This window comes from Puntigrus tetrazona, chromosome 9 (genome assembly GCF_018831695.1).
Source record: "Puntigrus tetrazona isolate hp1 chromosome 9, ASM1883169v1, whole genome shotgun sequence".
Taxonomy (NCBI): Eukaryota; Metazoa; Chordata; class Actinopteri; order Cypriniformes; family Cyprinidae; genus Puntigrus; species Puntigrus tetrazona.
Genome location: NC_056707.1, coordinates 13,694,415 through 13,713,516, shown reverse-complemented (window position 1 = coordinate 13,713,516; position 19,102 = coordinate 13,694,415). Strand labels below are relative to the sequence as shown.

Here is a 19,102-nt window from a genome sequence, read left to right as displayed (position 1 = left end):
CGAACCGTTCAAAAGAATCGATTTGCGGAAAAGGTGTAGGTCTGCTTGCTTTTATACTGTTCCTTTTGTCAGCACTCAAAACTATCCGCACACAAACATAGGTTTTTATAATGTTGTGCTGTTAATTCTTTCCTCAAAGCAAATCACAGCAAAGGAAACTTTGTTTGCCAAGAAAAGACAAAATTACTGCAAGATGAATTAGTTAACTTTTTTTTTTTTTATTATTTCACATCAACATCTAATAAACGAGTCTCACAGTCTATAGATAAAACCCTGTTGCCCATTACACATGTGCTTTATCTTGAAACAAACATTGGAAACCTTTTCATATCCTCGTTGTGGCGCCATTCTACATCTACAAAACAACTGAATCATTTGAAGTTCATTCCATGTTCTTTAATTTCTCGTTTTCAAAAGCTTTATACACTGCTGAGGTAAAGGTATAGCACATTTCAGGTACTTTAGAAACACTGATGAACAAGACAAAATTGATGAGGTCTGTGTGTGCAGTACAGTAACTCACCACATTACAGCTGTACATAAAAAAAACAAAAACATAGATACAAAACACTAGACCTTGTTAGGCTACGGGATTTGTATACTTTACATTAGATGATCGTTTAAACAGGAAAAACTAATAATTTCAGTGATGAAGAACCTTTTTTGATTGGACAGGTTCTCAAATAGAAAAAAAAGAAAATGAATTTCTGTCAATGCATTTGTGTTTTTCTTCATCGGTTCACAACATCCAACAAGAAAGTTGCAAGAAAGTGTTCACATATACTTATCATGGAGTTGGTCGGTTTTTACAGTAAAGCAATAAGAATGTTTCACCATATTTTCATGTACTAATCACGTTGTTACAGCTCATAAGACAATGCTGAACATATAGACGTGCCAGAGACAACTCACACCAGTTAGTAGGCAACATTTTTGTATTAGCACAAGATTGTAAATAGCTATGACATGATAGAATGGTTTACCCAATGAAACAATATGTGATTCATGACAGTCTGCAGTATTTTTTTTAAAGAGACACTGGTCTTTCATATCACAATGATATCAAGAATAAGACATAATTATACAAAAATAGGCAAAATTAAATTATGCAGTAAAATTCAGCACACAAAGGTCAAATGAACAGTCAGCTGTAAAATGTCTCCACTTTTTCTTTCTTGAGCTTATCATATTTTTTTCTGACTTTGGCTTTCTCTAAACGACCGCCTTACATGCCCTTCAAAACAGACCGGTTAAAGTAACAGCCAATATAAGACAGAGTGATGTTTCCTGATTTTACCACTAATGTGGCATTAATACTGATATTGTACAGTTGTTCTTTGCTCCAGAGCACCTTACGGTATAAAGTAATGCATTTTCAAAGCACCCATATTCTGTATAAAAACACGTACACAAGATGGCCTGGATCTAATGAGAGGAACTTAAACATGAGACAACATATAAATAATATAAACTCGATTCCAATGCTTAATGTATACAAATATAAATAAGTAAATAAATAAATATAAAAATTAAGAGCACTGTTAGTTAATCATGACAAATTAAGCTTGAAGCAATATGTGTATTCTTAAGCTACATTCCCAAGTCATGTCACTGCATGTTTTCAATGGCCATTAAGACTGAAGTTATTAGTGCCAATTAAAAGAACCACAGAAAGGTCTTAATGTAAGTCCTGAGGGTATACAAACTTCCAGTGTAGGTTCTAGTGACAGCTTTTCATCTTTCCAGACTTCCTAAACTAACTTGGCATGTGTAATGACAGATGGGCTGAATTACTGTAATCAGAATGTGATAGAAACACTTCAGATTTTTTTTGTTTTCAGATACAAAATGACTATTAAATAGCACTTATATCACTTTAAAATTCAATATCTCTGTCTTAGTTTGTGGGTCTGGGTTTGTTTATTCATAGTTGAGTCTACACTTAAACAGGATGGATGTAAGGAGGTCATGGTAAGGACAGGAAATGAACTTGAAAAGGCTTAGTATAAGATGACAGTAGTCCTTTTCCCCTCTCACTGAATAGAAAAGACTGCATTGGAAAAAGACGTGGTCTTGTTGCCACACATAGCTGAAATGGAAAGAATGTGCAGATTGGTATCGGCCCGGTCGGTTTTTGTCCCCTGTTGGAAGTGCAAAGAGTTAAAAACACAGCGTTATGAGGAAAAAATATAAGCAAGAAACACTGAAGAACATTACTGACAAAAAGCTTTTCTCGTCACCTAGAACATGAAGAACGTTATTTTCATGACTGGGTTAGTGAAAGTGGCCTACCCTGAAATAGATCCATAAACTTTGACAACATTTCAACGAATGCCAGATGGCACTAGACACTGTCCACAGTTCACTGACTTTCCCAAGCATTCAGGCACAAGTCTTTTGTAGCTATTATAACCATGTTGCTCCATCTTTGTCACACAGTTGGCACAGTAACTAATGTGACACCGTGACTTTCTATTATTTGTGCTTCCCAGATGCATCACATGCTGAAAACCTAATTAGCAGCATTTTCAGCACTGACCCATTCATCTCAACATTAAGCTAAACAAACTCACACCAGCTTGTTCAAGTGTCGAATTAAGAAAAACACATGCATCTGAAGGAACATGACACGACCCCATGACATTTAGTAAAATTGTATAAATTGTCTAAATTTAAAAACCTTTAGTATACTTGTAAAAAACATAAGTTTACGTGATTAAAATTTAGATAAAATAAAAATTATATTTTATTTTATTTTATTAAAACTACAAATCTTTAATCATAAAATACTAACAATAACATCATCCTATTGGGAGATATAGAGTGACGATTGATATTTAAATGCATTTTATGTATGTAAGCAGTCTGCTATGCTGCATTAGTCCACAAATAGCATGTTTTTACTAATTTGATTTAAAATCAAGCTGTTTTTCTCTTTCTCTCACATTAGCTCCGCATTTTCCTGTCATATTATATGAACCATAAAAGCCTAATGCATCAAATTAGATACTTAAAAAAAAGTTTCACCCGGTACTTGTTACAGGGTTAAAATGAAGGAGTACATATAGTTGTAACAGCAAAGGCACTAAGCCAAACGTACATGGAGAGCCGTTCACTTGCTCCTGTGATGGTACTGCTGCTGCGGTTGGTGCTGGTGATGTCGTCGTGGGCTTGGGACACCTCCTCTGATACTGTGGCCCGGTGAAGCAGAAGCCGCTGCGTGATGATGTCCAGCACGAATAGGCTTAGCTGTAATAGACACCGTAGTTTAAATTGAAACATATTATTAAAAATAACTTAAATTAATATATACATATATACATAAATGAAACATGGATAACATATGGGAGACATGCAGCGATACGTTTGGGCATCAGGTAACCAGAGATAAGGTATTACTGAGTACGTGGTGCCCTCTACTGGATATAATGCAACATTGAGATTTTAAGACGAAGCAGCGCTGACCGATCTGTGCGGTGTGTTTCATCCTGGCCTGGTTCTTGGCTCGGATGACCTCCTTGATGCGGTCCACCTCCTGCTGGTACTTCTTGCGGTCCTTCATGGCGCTTTCTTTGGCTTCTCTCAGAGCAGACTCCAGGATCTTTACCCGCTCGGCAGTTGCACGCAGACGCTTCTCCAGTTTGGGTAGCTCACATCTTAAGTCTGCATTATCACTCACCAGCTATGAAAATTACAAAATATATATACATTATTACTATTACTATGTTATAGTTTCGTTTTTTTAGTTAAAAAACAAAACAAATCCTACCTGCTTGTGGACTTTAGTGAGCTGCTCCAGGTTGTTCTCAAGGAAAATAATTTTCTGTTTTTGTGCCAGACTTCCACCTGATTCATCAGTGTCCAACTCTACACTCTATAAAACAGAAATATATTTCGTTTTTCACAGTGGCTTATTACATTGTATTTATTTGAACCATTTTAAAGGCAGTTTAATGCGTAAAAATGTTCTAACTAATACTGCACACATCACCATACTCTATATTTCCTCAGCCGATAACTCAGTACATTAAGAAAATTGTTTTGTATTACAAATTTTATCCACAGATCTGGAAGAGGACAATTTATGGGAGCAAAAACAGTGCTTGTTGTCTAGTTGTCTAGTTTTGCATCATTAAAAAACTGTAACTAGTAGCTGTTGGCGAGAGAATGCTAGCATTGCTACTTATGTAAAAAAAAAAAAAGTAAGATCAAAAAAGCATTTGTTTGAGGTACTCACTCGTCCAATGCGATTGTTGATGTCCTCGATGAACAGTATACGCAGGTTGTGGAGGGTCTGGAGCTCTTTGGCCTTGTAGAAAAGAAAATGGCGTGATCAGTTATCTAAAAAATAACAGCTTTATAGGTTGAATATTCAAGGTGAAGATAGCAGATGGTGGTGCTCAGAGAGGTGATGCAATCACACTCACCACAGTCTCTTCCAGACCCTTGAGATCTTCTTTAGCTTGCTCCCTCTTTTCATTCAACAAGCTGATTACAACAAAAAAGATAAAATGTGTTCAAAATATCTTTATTAGTGGAACAGAGCTCTTTTTAATATGAGCACTTGACTCACAGAAGCTTCTGCAGCCTCCCATCCTTCTTCTGTTCCTCTTGTTTCAGCTTTTCATAGTCAGACTTGAGCTGATTCTGTTCAAGCTGAAGAGCCTGGTTCAGACTGACAGAGGGGAATTATAGAATTATTTTTTTACAATAAGCTCATTAATTTGCAGTAATACCAGTCAAAAGCGGGTGCATGAAATGTCTCAAAATAAATATTACAAATAAGAATGGAATATAAATCAATTACAGAACTGATTTGAAGTCATCAGAAATAAAGCACTTACTCCTTCAGCTCATCCAGGACCCTCTGTTTCTCTTCGATCTCATCTCGTAAACGTGAAAGCTGCTTCTGATGAGCCTCTCTGTGGCTTTCCATCTGTTGTTCCAGGGCTTTCTACATGCAGATGCATAAGGGATTCATATATTCAGTGTAAACGGTGCAGTATTAATCTATAGTGTTTTAATAGCAAAATATTTTCCTATTCTATGCAGCAGATTTAACCTTTCAGGCTATCTATATACATTGAAATATCAAAAATAAAATCCTTTCTTTTATCATAGTAATATATTTATTATGCAGAGAAAGCTACATGTTAGTCATTGGTATGTTGATTTCCTGTAGCATTGCTCTGCTATCTGTCCATGCTCATCACCTTCATCTCCTCAGCATCCTGCATCCTGCTCATGTGTTCCTTTTCCTTGTCCATGACTGACACCTCGTGCATCTTCTCTGTATGAACCGAAAGAGGATTTTTTTCACATAAATAGTAAAACCACTGTGAATTAAACACGTTTGAGTGTAATATCACGGTTTTACACTGCATGTAAATGCTGCAAAAAAATGTGTGTGCATCGTAAAGACCTTGCGCGTTGAGTTTAGCGAGCTCCTCCATCAGTGAGTCATGGCTTTCTTCAAGCTGTCTCTTCTTCTGTTCCATGTTTTGCATGTAGTCGGTGAGGGACTTTATCTTTGCTTGGTGCTAGACAGGTAAAAACAAAATGCAAAAACAATTGTTGAGATTACTGGGCTTCAGAACTCCATCAATGGGCTCTAATACAGGTATTGCAGGGAGGCTATGGGTTAGTATTTTTTTATTAATCGCATTTCATTTCTTAATTCCTTACTTTGTGGTTTTAGAAGGAAAAGTGAACTTTCTTGGATTTGACACCTTTAAATACTCTTTTTAATAATCCAATATTAAGGAGAAGGTGAAGTTGGGTAGGGGACAAATAGAGACACACAAATAGAGTCAAAATGTACCGTGTTACTGATCTTAAAATTAAGAAATGAAGAAAAAGTAAGTTAACTCTTTAAAATCAACCAAAGGGACATACAAAAGATAAGTTTAAAATGAAGAATCACCCATATACGGTGTTCTGAACTAAAATCAGCACTAGACGGCGCTGTTCGATGCTGTGAATGAATCACTGAGTACCTGAGAGATCAGGAGCTGACAGGAAGCAAGCTCTTTCTCATTGGCCTGCATTTTTTGCATTGTGTCGGCCTGTGTGCTCTCAAGCTGTTTACTGCGGTTGACCAGGGACTTCACTTCTGACTTCATCTTACTTATGAAGAGCCGTGCCATGGTGAATTCCTCCTCCATGCCTCCGTTCATCTCTGTCATCTGAATAAAGAAAGAAAAACCAAATAAATGGCATAATACTATTCCAAAGTGAAGATAAAGACCATAAATTCTATTTCAAATACATACTGTTATATATATATATATATATATATATATATATATATATATATATATATATATATATATATATGCATTTCATGGTTTGCCTCAAATGGATCACAGTTAGAAATGTTAGAAATGTTCTTTAAATGTTTAAAAATAAAAGAATATTTTCTGAAGCATCATGTGATCTGAATACTGGAGTAATGATGCTCACAATAAATAAATGATATTTCAACATAATTTAAAAAATATTCACATGTGTATGTAAGTAGATGTGAGAAAGTAAAAATGTATTGTTTGATAAGCAAATAAGTGTATTTACTTTCGTACCTTTTGGTCATTCAAGGCAATAACACTGCCAATCTCATTGAGGTCCCGGAGCAAGAGACTGAGGATCTCTGCTGATCTCTTCTTGTGATGTCCACTGAGCTCCTGCAGGGCAGACAGATCTCTCTCCACACCAGCCAGAGCTGCCTAAGAGATAACAGGACAAAATCAATGAGCAAAGCCATCACCATCACTCTTCATTCACATGAGTCCTGCTTACACTCTTCTGCATGAGCTCCTCTGTGAGCTGTTGGTTTGTCTTGCTTCTTTCCTCCACCTCGTGGCTTTTCTGGTCGTAGTTCACAGCCAGCTCCTCTAAGGCCTGGAGCACCTCCTTCACCTCCTCTTTAGCTGCCTCATTCTCATGCTGCAAACGGCTCAGGTCTTCCTGAATCTTCCCATAGTCCCGCCGGGTGGATGCCAGTAACTGTAATAATGCAGGATGGAGAAGTCAGGCATCTATGTTAGTCAGCAGACCGTCTGGAGCTTTACTTTGCAGAATTCCTGCTTCTCTGTGGTTTATAAGTCCCACTCAACCATTCAAAAGTCTGTGGTCAGTAGGTTTTTTTTTTACTAACATTCTTAATAACAAATAATTGAGTAAAATGACAATAAATATTGTACACATTATTATGCAGCGCAACTTTTGAAAACACTAATACTAAAAATGGTTTCTTTAGCATAAAATCAGCATATTAGAATGATTTCTAAAGAACTGTGTGACACTGAAAATGTAATGGCTGCTGAAAATTCAGCTTTGCCATCAGGAAATACATTACTTCTTAAAATATGTTCATGAAAAAGTCATTTTAAATTGGAATAATATTTTAGAATTTTCCTTTTTTTATCAAATAAATGCTTCTTTACTGAGTAAATAAATAAATAAAGTATGACGTGGCATAAAATAAAATTAAAAAAATCTTACTAATAACCTCTAACTACTAATTCCTTATGAATGAACCGAATGTGATCACTGGAAAAAAAAAAAGATACTGACAAAGAAATATTTGTTTCCATAGAAACAGCATTTCTATTTAAATGTCTTTCACTTCTACCAGTATAATTTGAATACATTTTTCTTTGTATTTATAATTTATAATTTTTGTGCCTGAGTGGAATTCACAAGTACAGGCAATTAAATGACAGCTAAATATGAAACATCAATTCTTTTTAACTCGCTGGCACAATGGAGGAGTGCGTAACAGCCAGTAAGCGGTCAGCTAGGCTCTTGCTTCAATTTCAAATGCACTGCAGACAAAGCATCATGGGAAGGCGTGTGACATCATGAATTGCTGCTCTTGAGCCGGACTCACCTCATCCTGATCCACCATCTGCTGCTTCAGGTCCTCTGCCAGCTGACTGTGCTGGTTGATCTCATCGTCCTGCGGTGAAAGAGGGAACGAGAGGAAGGTCTGAATTGTGAAGGCTGCACTTCCTGATGCACTTTTTCAGCAGCGTGTGAGAGGTATTTATCACCTTGTCGTCTAGCTGCTGATACAGGTCATTGATCAGATCCTCATACTGGCTTTTCTCGGAATCAGAAAGAGGCTCAGGGGGCGGAGCCGAAGTGTCAATAACGGGAGCCGCTTCAGAATTCTTTATTTCTTTACTGCTGTGCTGCTCATCAACAGGTACATTCTCACCTAAAGATAGAGAGAGGTAAGTCAGTCCAACACAATAAAGCAGTAAAGATTTTGTGGTTTAAAAAGTAATTATTATTTTAACCAATAATTGTTTTCTACATTCATTTTTCATGTCACCTTTTTGTAGCATGGCGTTATTTTCGTATAAACCAAAATAAAATAAAAGATAAGGCATTAACGCATTGGTTTCTTCATTAATAAAAGGAGCGAGGCTTTCAGGAAACAGTCCTGCAGACTTGTTGATAAAGACATAGATGAGAGCCACTGATTGGATGTAAAGGAAAAAACAGCTGCACGCAGAGTCAGAGCCACAGTCGTTCTCTGGGCTTTAAAGGGCTGGGATGGGTGTTTTATGTGCAGGAGAGGTGGAGGGAGCTGATAACACTGACAAAGAAATAAAAAACCTATTTACGGGGATGCAGGAGAGAGAGAACGTGATACAGGATGACAAAAAATATCAGGATTCATAGGAGATTGGCTCGGTCATATAAGAGGCTGAGCATGTCACTAAAAATACTGTAATAAGAAAAGTAAATATAATAAGCTATTAATAAGTGTTGACATGCTTTGCGGCAAACATGCTTTCCCTTAATGACAGGCCTGTTTGTTCAGAGTCATTATGTGTGTATCGTTACGTAATTAGTGCTAATTGGTATTTATCATTGTCAATTACTGTGGATTTCTGTCATCAGCACACGCATGGTTTACGTGAAGGCCAATTTGAGTCGAGTTCTAATGAATATAACAAAATGATTACATAAACTACTAAATAAACTCATTTTCTCTTTGGAAACATTATTTCACTCAAAAACAGAAGTTGGCTCTGGCTTTGATAAGCCTTAGACAAACAGGGGAAGAAGAAATAACTGGCTCCTTGTCGTGGAGTCCGTTTAAGGACTAAAAATGCAAAAAAATAAAATAAACTTTTGTTAAGACAATTACATCAAATGTTGACTGGCCTCGGCAAATGTGACCCAGCAAACAAAACGTCACGCATCATCTCAACCATTACAGGATTTTCAAGGCAGCCACTTCAGACGTCAAGCATCATTTCAATGAAAACTTCCTCAGTGATGTTTATAAAAACAATTTAGAAAACAAATATATAATAATAATCAAATTATTGTTTGTTCTGTGCATGTTCTCCATCTTTCTCCGTACCTTTCCGCCATCGCTTGAGCTCGTTTTCTAACCGCTGGATAATGATTTTCAGATTTCTGGTCTTCTCTTTCTCTTTCTCGTATTTCTTCTTCCATTCTTCGGCTGTAAGCTCCATGTTAACAGAAACTGTGTTTTTGATGGTTTTGGCCCTGTGTGAATAAATCAAGGTGGATCTGCATACGCGCGTTTTTGCATGATTTTTGTTTTAGCTTCACTCTCTATTCTTATTTCAGTCTTGGTGAAAGGGAAATCTTCTAGGACGTATAATGGCTTCACCTCTGGCCGAACATGAGCGTGGATTTGGACTCTGCCTCATTATACACAGATGGAGAGCAGCAGATGACGATGGTTGTTCTGCAGTTCCCACCCAGAGAGTCTTGTAGGATCCTGGTCATTTTACTGTCTCTGTATGGCACGTGGGTTTTCTGTAATGAGAAAGATAAGGCAAAACGATAAATAATGCATAAAGCAGATATTACTTTGTACCACGTGAGGCCCAGATAATGAATACAAGATGAGTGGCATTTTAGTGAAAAGAGAGGAAGAGGAAGAAAAAAGAAAGCGTCTGGGCAGCTGAAAGGGGTTGAGCACTTACAGTTCCTTCAGCCAGGGCTGAGATGACGTTCCCCAGAGCAGAGAGAGACTTATTGATATTTTTAGCCTCGTCCAACACAGATCCTTCTGCTCCAGTTTTACTGACCTGTGAAAGAGATAGAGACAGAGATATTATATCATTCTCAAATCTATTTTGAAGTTTTATTATGACTAGGTCAGTGTTTTTTTTTTTTTAACTATAATTCCACAAAACATAATTATTGTTCATATATAATGGGATAAAAAAGGCTAAGATAATACTGAAAACATGAAATTTTATATCTAATTTAAACCCTGGAATAAATAATTAATGAAAATAATGAAAATAAAGTTTTAGGGTTTAGGCTTTTAGGATTATATATATATATATATATAGCATACAAACATGATATAAAGTTAAAAATACATTTTGACATTTTAACTGTTTTTGTATTGCTTCTATAAATACAAATATAATAGAGATATCAAAATCAAAGGCAATAACAGCAGAATATAAAAAAGAGCAATAAAAGCATGCCTTTTCACTTCCTGCCAGATCCACCAGGTAGAGTTTTCCGCTCAATTTCTTCTCTGTCTCCACGTTCTCCTGCTTAATATTAATGAGGAAAATGCTATGACTGCGGGAGCTGTGCTCATTCATGTCTGTAACACAACAAAACATCACACAATCATGGATTACGGTAAAAACGGAGCGACACAAAGTCAGGATAACAGCGCTGTATAAGTTTGATTCAACAATAGTTACTCACTTGTGACAGCCACGTGGCGATTGGATTTACCCTCATCGATCACGTCCATGACATCCTCCGGACTGGACACAAAACGCTCCGTACAACCCTGGCAATAGAACAGCATCAAAAGACGCAAGGCATCAAGGAAGTGCTTGCTTCATGCCTGGTGACTAAAAAAAACTATTGTATTGTGTATTATCTTTCCTACCTTGACAAATGGCACCCTGTTCTTGTCTTCATGGACAGCCAAGTTGGTTTTGGAAACTTTAGATTTGGACAACAAAAATGTTATTCACACCTAAAAATATATATATATAAATATATATATATATAAATATATATATATATATATATATATATATATATATATATATATATATTTATTTATTTTTTTAAGAATCTTAATATTGTAAAGAAGATTGTCTTTATCTCACCATCAAGCAAATCTCGAATTTTGTCCAGGTAGATTTCAAAATAAGAGACCTGTGATAGGGGATGGCCATTAATAATAATAATAAGTATTATAAAAATATTTTTAAAAACCACATTAAAAACATATCACAGCATAGAGATATAGTTTATCAGAAAATTACGATAGAGGACTCTTATAATAAAAATTGTTGAAATCGTGTATAAACTAATTAACATGAATAATAAATATGCTAACAATGTATTGAATATAAGAGTTATATAAGTGTTGTAATAAAGAAATGCGATATTAAAAGTACATATTTTGAAATAATTTTTTCTGCTGAAATAGTGTTGTCAAGAGATGCTCTGCTTTTACATGAATTTTTATACCACTAATGGGATTAATTACACAGAATTCAATATCTATAACATAATAGATTTTAGTGTTTCATTACATTTTAACATAGATATGCTGTATATTACTGTGTACCAGAGATATATTCCCCTAACATTTATTTTTGTAGAGAGCTAAGCTTGACGTTTTGTTAAATTTTGTTATTATGTTATTAAAATCGCTATAAAATCTGATGAAATCACACGTGAAAATACACAAGCAGATTCAACACTGAATGTTTGGACCTTGATATGGAACTCCAGGTTCTCGTCCATTGAGTAGATGTGGTCAAAGATGTCCTGGGCGATGCGAGGGATGATGCCCTTCAGCTGTGAGTTGTGGAGCTGCCCCTGTGTGCATGTTGCAAAGGATATTTACAGCAAATATCTGATAATACGCCACTTGATTTCTAACAGCTAACGACAGTTTGCGTAAGAAGTAAGCGTTGCGTCATAGGATTTTTACGCTATGTGTAATGCGAATAAGAAAGATATAAGCATTCCCTCCGAAGGATGTATGAGGACAACCGGTTTGGATAATTTGCACCTTTCGGTGGTTACGAAGTGATCCGTTTTCAGAAACATTTACCACTGAATTTATTGACTATATTCAAAACGCTTGCTGAAATTGCAGACTGTTTCCAGGGCAACGCCTGCAGTCAAGTGGCATTTTGCAGCTGTTGCAGCAGTTTGGCATTTCAGTCATTTCATGAAAGATGCTGAGAGATTCATCCATCTCGAGCATTTTGTGATTGAGCGTATAGTCATATTTTCTCACCGTGCTGAAAGGTTATTCCATTACTGATCCACAGAAATGTGTAAACTTGATACCATTCCTGATACGATCAGAATATTTATTCCTTACCTCCATAGTGTGCGTCTTCCCTGATGAAGTCTGGCCATAGGCAAAGATTGTCCCATTATAGCCATCCAGCACATCTGAAATGCGAGATTCATGTTTTAAAACAATTATTTTTCTTTTCAGGCCCGTATCATTTAAACTTTAATGCAGATACACTTAATGTATATACAACCTTTAACAATCTGTTTGGCACAGGTATCGTATACTTGTTCTTGTGTTGTGTTTGGAGGAAAGACTCGGTCAAAGATATACGGCTTGCCCTAAAGATACAAGATACAAGTCAAGAACAGGTCTTAAAACATAAAACAGCTTAACATCATTAATATTTTGTTTTAAGCTTTAAATGTATGCTTGTAAATGTGGAGTCTTTTTTTCTTTGTTTGGTTGAAATACAAGAGACTTGCACAAAACCTATTTTCCTCCAGATGTTTCACGATAAAACACAAACATAGAAAGGAATGGTGTATTTAAATGGGTGTTATGCTCACACAGTCACATGGTGAACCATATTAGACCATATGAGACTGAATCTATAAGGTTTCTGCGTTTCATTTTCAATGATTTAGCCCAAAGCAGATAATAAGTTTGATTTCATTATATATCCTATTGATTTAATAATTATTCTGTTTTTGTATCAAGAGGTCACTCTCATAAACGGCCCCAGCACTTCTTTGTTTTGCTGAAGCTGCACAGATTCTACTAACGGCTATTTATGAAGTTCCCCAGAGGGTTTGAGGGGTCTACATTGTTGAAGAAAAAATAAGAGGACCTTGTGATGAATGCAGCCCAACCCCCAGCTGCCAGTCAATCTCAGTAAGCCCCAACAAATCCCTCCCTTTTGTTTTGACTCTCCGAGCCGGAGCCTAAACCTATACAACAAAATCTATAACTGTGATTAGAAATGAAAAATAACTCCCCAAAGAAAGAACTATATGCAGAGTGTAAACTTTAAACTTTAAGTCACGCTAAGCTAGAAAAAGTTTTGGAAATTCAATTTGGTGACTTCTCCTCTCCCCTTCTCTTCTCTGTTTTTAATCGTTTTCCTGTCATTTTATTTGATTATTATTTATGTTTATTTATGTATTTATTGAGCCTACTAATTTATTTATTTTACAGAGTCTACACTTTTTGTCCAACCTTTATGTTTAGACAAAAATGTAAAAAAAACAGGAAAAATTCAGGTTGATAAATATTTAAGGATGCTTCTTTCTAGGTTGCAAAATCAGAGAACTGAGATTAAGCGTTCACGCATGCATACAAAGATCACGGGGAGCTCGTGTACTGCTAACAGCAGTTTTCTCACATGCTCTTTAGCCCATATGCACACAAATACACTCTCCCATATGGAAAGAGAGAGAGAGAGAGAGAGAGAGAGAGAGAGAGTCCTGAGATCTACACAGATCCTGGTCCATCCTGTGCCTTATTTTAACATCCATAAATGAAACATACGGACCAGGTGACCTAAAACAGACATGCTTTTGCCCTGTTGATTATCTGTGTAAGACATCACACAGACACTAATACTGCTGTATCGGAGCTGACAGTGTTCACACAGACACATAATGTTTCTGTCTGTGTTTGATTAAGCTAGTTGGGGTCATGCATCCCTGCCGAGACACAAATGAGAGCTGTTGCTCAAACCCAGACCGTCACCACGGAAACTACATCTCACCCGGAAAGAAAATCACTGATTGGCTGATAGTCAGCACCTGTCTCCTGGCCAATACTGGAGGAGAAGAACATGATGACAACCATCTCTTCCTTCCATTTCTTTCATTTTAAACAAATAGAAGTCAAATAAATACTGCAGATTGAATACAGAAAAATAATCATTACTGGTAAGGCACTGGCAAACAGACAATAGGCAAAGAAATATTTATACATATATATAGTGTGTGTATGTGTGTGTGTGTGTGTGTGTGTGTATAGTCTGGACATTTACATGTTTCACTCTACATTTTATCTTTTACAAAAAAAAACAAAAAAACATTGACTGTATATAAAAGCGCACGTGTTTAGGACAATACATTCTTTTAGTCAATAATTTATGCATATTATCTGGGGACCATCAAGGCTTTTCCGAGAGTGCAGGATTATACCACATTCAAACAAAAATCTATATCTTGAAAGGACAGTGCATGTTTTCTACCCATTTCGGGTGGGTTTGTAAAACAAACATAGTACATAAATGCAGCATTTATATAAATTATATAGAAACAAATGTGTTTCATAAATACATATGATAACAGATATAAGGCTTGTTTGCAAGGAGGTGCAGGAGATAATGCCAAAATATTAAAGAGGACAAGAAATGCAGCAGGAAAGGGGTTTATACGAGCAACATGCATGTGACTGTGCGTGTCAAACAACAATTGTCTCAATCCTCAGCGGACTGGCTTAAATATTCCACTAAATCAGGCTAACCGTTCCCTGCCAGGCCTGGCCCCTCAAACAGCACCTCTGTCACTACGGCAACGTAAATTACTCACAGGGGCCCTGGGCCTCTTTGTGGCCTTGTGAATATAAGAAGACGTTAGCACCCCCATTAAACACTGCTGACCAGACAACCCTCATAAAAGCAAAACATCAAACCCAGCCTGGTATCGACAAGATGCAAACGATTATTAATTTCTCACTGTCACAGTCCGTCCTATAAATCTCTCTGCGACTGTTTTGTGGTGGATATTAATCTAAGGAGTTAATACTCAAACACAAACCAAGCAATCCCTTTACTTCTTGTTGTTTGTGCTAAACTGGGAAATAATAAAGAACGAAATAAAGAAATACGACATTTGAAGATCATATTTCTTTTTATATAATTTTATAATTACATAAATGAATTATAAACAAAATAATTATAAATAAAAAATATATATATAATATTTTCAGCAAAATGTAAAACCCCCAACATATTTAAATGATGTCTAACAAATTTTAATAAGACTGCCATCATTTATAAAACTAATATTGTGCTATTTATAAATAAATACACAAGTACTCTTCATATGTTCAGTCCATTTACATTTTCATAATTCAGAAGCTGATCATAAATTGTATATTTAATTTCGTTGTGACTCGATGGAAGGTAATATTTGGATTATAGATAGATAGATAGATAGATAGATAGATAGATAGATAGAGAGAGAGAGAGATAGATAGATAGATAGAGAGATAGATAGGCTTGGTCTTCATTTCTATTTATTTCCAGTTCATCAGAGCTGTTGGGGGAGGAGGTGTGAAGTTCCCCCTTCCCCCACAAATGAATTTGAGTTTATTGAGGATTTAAAATCTATTGAATTAAAGCACCGCACGGAAAGGATTTACTACCTAAAAACAGTCACTAATGAGATGCAGTTTGATAAACATTGACAGTAATAAATGTGCATAAATTACCTAGATCTCCATTCACAGTCAGACGCGTATCCTAAAGCTAAATGTCTGGTGTTAGGACCATCAGGCTGTGCGGAGCCTGCAGGGTACCATTAAAGAGAATTTACATTAGAAGCAGAAGTCTAATACCTGCTACGCTCGATTTGGTGTGCAGATTAGGCATGGTAATGTCGATTACCATCTCAATGGGACAGATAATATGGGCTATTGTGTTTGCACAAGGGATTTCTGGAGGTTTACTGTAAAACATAAAAACCATCAGTATCTTACTGTGTCGACAGGCCGGCTTATTTATAGCATGTCACACACCCACACAGTCACTCAGACTCTCTTTCCAGATATCAAATGCTCTTTAATTTGATCCCTCCACTAAAATATGAATCATATTCTGTTATTAAAAGACAAACGAGGCCTCTGCCCCATAATCAGCACGCATCCTCCAGACTACTGAGCAACCACAAATAATTCCAGCCCTAAAAATGACCGACAATCATTCGACACTCTGCATTCAAAACAAAGTGAACGGATTTAACGCAGCTATAGCTAGAGAAAGGAATAAATTAAAGTTACATGAGATACGTGACGGAACCTGCCATAAATGATTATTTTAGGATTGTTATTTCAAAAGCCTGGCACAACTGGTGGCCATTAAGAAAATTACGATATTAAAGTAAACAAAGATAGTGAGAAATGAAACAGTGTGAGAATATTTTTTTTATCAATTCTGAATTACATTTTTATGTAATTACATTCAATTACATACAATAGGCTATAATAAAGGCAGACTAGATTTTAAAAGAAAGAAAGAAAATATATATATATATATATATATATATATAGTATAACCTGGGATATTTTGCCCTACTTGTTTTATGTGACGTGCACAAGTGATCAGTCACAATACGTTATTTTTGTACATTACCTTTTTGTATTTTATAAAGATCTGCCGTTTATTTTTTATTTTTTTGCTGAGAAGCCTATCGGTATCTTTTACTGCCGTAACAGCAGTGCTCAGTAGCTTTTATAGCCAAGTCTATAGCGTATGTAATTTAAAAATAATAATAATAATAATAACACAAAACTGAAGCAAACTCGTTTAAGTAAAACAAAAGAAATCCTCTCCAGCATGGCACTGTGTGGAGAGATTCTCTCTAAAGCAACAAAACAGAGGCACGGCGATGTAAATAACTCGCAGAGTAACATATCTTTGAATGAAAGAGATTTTTTTTTTTTTTTTAATTAAATGTCGGGCTGTCTAAGAACTATGATTTAATTCATCATTAACCTTTATAACCATACGAATACGATTCACCCACAGGTATGAAATGATCGCATCGATGAGTCAAGTTAGACTAACAGACTTACATCATACATAACGCGCGCCTTGATAAGACTCTGAAGTCATCTTACCGATATCACCACGGTGTCTTCTCCTTTGAATTTCGGTATGTATTTATCACCTCTGGTGATTTCCGATTCGTTAAGTGGCCTGAATCGGCACATCACCTTCACGCAACATTCAGCCGCATCCGCCATCGTGTACGATTTTATCCGAGGAAACTTTCTCTCCGGTCAGCAGATCTGGTCGTCCACTCCGCGGTCTGCAGAGGAATGCATCAATCAAAACAATCAAAACGTCTCGACGCTTGCCAGCCGTTCAGCCCGTACCGTCCATGCCCAGGAAAAGAAGCTTTTGAACCGAAAACAACCTCGGATACAACAAACTCGCGGACGGCGCTTCAGACAGCTCGTAACATGTCACACAATCGTCAGAAACGAGAGTAATTTGTTTGTCGTGGTCGCTCGCGGTCAGGAGCTAAAGCCGAGAGCACCTTGATCGTTTGATGAGCGTCAGCACTGGACAGTTCCACGCGCTCCGACTGACGGCGGCCGCTCCTTCCGCGCGCGCGTCCGCTGTCCGACAGCGCCTCTCAGCAGAGCTGCCAACGACTGCAACGAATCGCAAACTTACACAGACAAACAAATCAACGGCGTTTCTGCTGAAGGATCGTGTATTTGACGTCCACTTACATGTGCGACATCACGACGCTTTGCAAAACATACACATAACTTTACATGTAAACAAAGCAAACGAGCGGGTTTTTAAAAACAGCAAAAACAATGTACGACGACCAGCTTTAATTAGTATGACTGGAAATGATATAGTTTTTGAAAAAAAAAAAAAAAAAAAAAAAGTTATATTTAAACGTAGGCATGTATGAATAGATAACTACCACGAACTGTGTAATCAAAGACAGTATAGCAATTGTGCGATTAGAAACAAATTAAATCTGTCTATTAAAATTGCTATATATAGGGTACACGCACGCACGCACGCGCACACACACACGCGCGCGCGCACACACAGATGTTTAGATAACGCTCTACAGCGTCAACAGTATATCCACCGTGAACACTAGAGGTCGTGTGGTTCTGCGTGGTTGTTAACGTCTTGTATTTCTGTAACGTCTGAACGTATAAAATGTTGAATCTGAAGTGTTGCAGCCAACTGTAAAATTGTATGGAGTTCCAGTAAGCGCTGTAGAAAATATAGCAAAGAGTTAATTAGATCATGATCAGTTAAGTAGATGGTTACAGTGATGGTTTGGTGCAGTAGAATACAGCTGAGTAATTCTGTCTATGAAGGCCTCTGGTCCAAGTGAAGGTCAATCAATGCAACTGAATCACCCACAGAATGACTCCCAGGACAGTTCCACACGAATGCAAAGAGGATACAAGACACAGTTTAAGACAATTTATATGCTCACTGTGATATAAGGTTTGTGCTATACTGAAGGTTTAAAATATTCTATATTTAAAATTATTCCATTCCTTTAGTATCTTATGTTCTCTAATCTGAAATCTATAAAAACATAAAAAAACGAAAATAATATAAAGTAGTACAACAAAAGTGTGTATGTGTATATATATGTATATGTATACACACACACACACACACACACACACACACACATATATATATATATATATATATATATATATATATATATATATATATATATATATATATATATATATATATATACATATACATATATATATATATATATATATATATATATATATATATATATATATATATATATATATACATATATGTACATATAATGCATGCATACAGCATATATTGTGAAAATATTTACATGTATTTATATGTAAACAAAATATAAACAAAAGTTTTGTTTAGAAATATATATATATATATATATATATATATATATATATATATATATATATATATATATATATATACAAACATGTATATATAATGCACACATATATTGTGAAAATATTTATATGTATATATATATTTATATTCTA

At 36.0% G+C, this 19,102-nt stretch overlaps 1 protein-coding gene across 1 annotated transcript; it reads right to left on the bottom strand.

Moving 5' to 3' along the window:
- Positions 1-194: 194 nt before the first annotated feature.
- On the bottom strand, positions 195-17,714 carry kif5c (kinesin family member 5C). The gene is made up of 26 exons (XM_043249587.1): positions 17,171-17,714; positions 12,543-12,630; positions 12,374-12,447; positions 11,755-11,859; positions 11,139-11,187; positions 10,913-10,968; positions 10,723-10,810; positions 10,491-10,615; positions 9,975-10,079; positions 9,656-9,804; positions 9,380-9,528; positions 8,052-8,218; positions 7,889-7,957; positions 6,796-7,002; positions 6,579-6,722; positions 5,997-6,185; positions 5,423-5,540; positions 5,214-5,290; positions 4,845-4,954; positions 4,574-4,675; positions 4,428-4,488; positions 4,238-4,309; positions 3,770-3,874; positions 3,466-3,682; positions 3,101-3,249; positions 195-2,141 (listed from the first exon to the last, which is right to left on the bottom strand). The coding sequence occupies exons 1-25, from the start codon at positions 17,294-17,296 to the stop codon at positions 3,113-3,115; spliced, it is 2,889 nt and encodes a 962-aa protein (XP_043105522.1). The 5' UTR covers positions 17,297-17,714; the 3' UTR covers positions 195-2,141; positions 3,101-3,112.
- Between the last annotated feature and the right edge of the window lie 1,388 nt (positions 17,715-19,102).

Bases quoted from the DNA above. Each gene is read 5' to 3' on its own strand.
- kif5c (XM_043249587.1), bottom strand. From the start codon at position 17,296: ATGGCGGATGCGGCTGAATGTTGCGTGAAGGTGATGTGCCGATTCAGG. The intron at 10,811-10,912 runs GTAGGAAAGATA...TTCTATTGCCAG, and splicing joins ACAGGGTGCCATTTGTCAAG to GGTTGTACGGAGCGTTTTGT. The intron at 4,955-5,213 runs GTGATGAGCATG...ATCTGCATGTAG, and splicing joins AGGATGCTGAGGAGATGAAG to AAAGCCCTGGAACAACAGAT.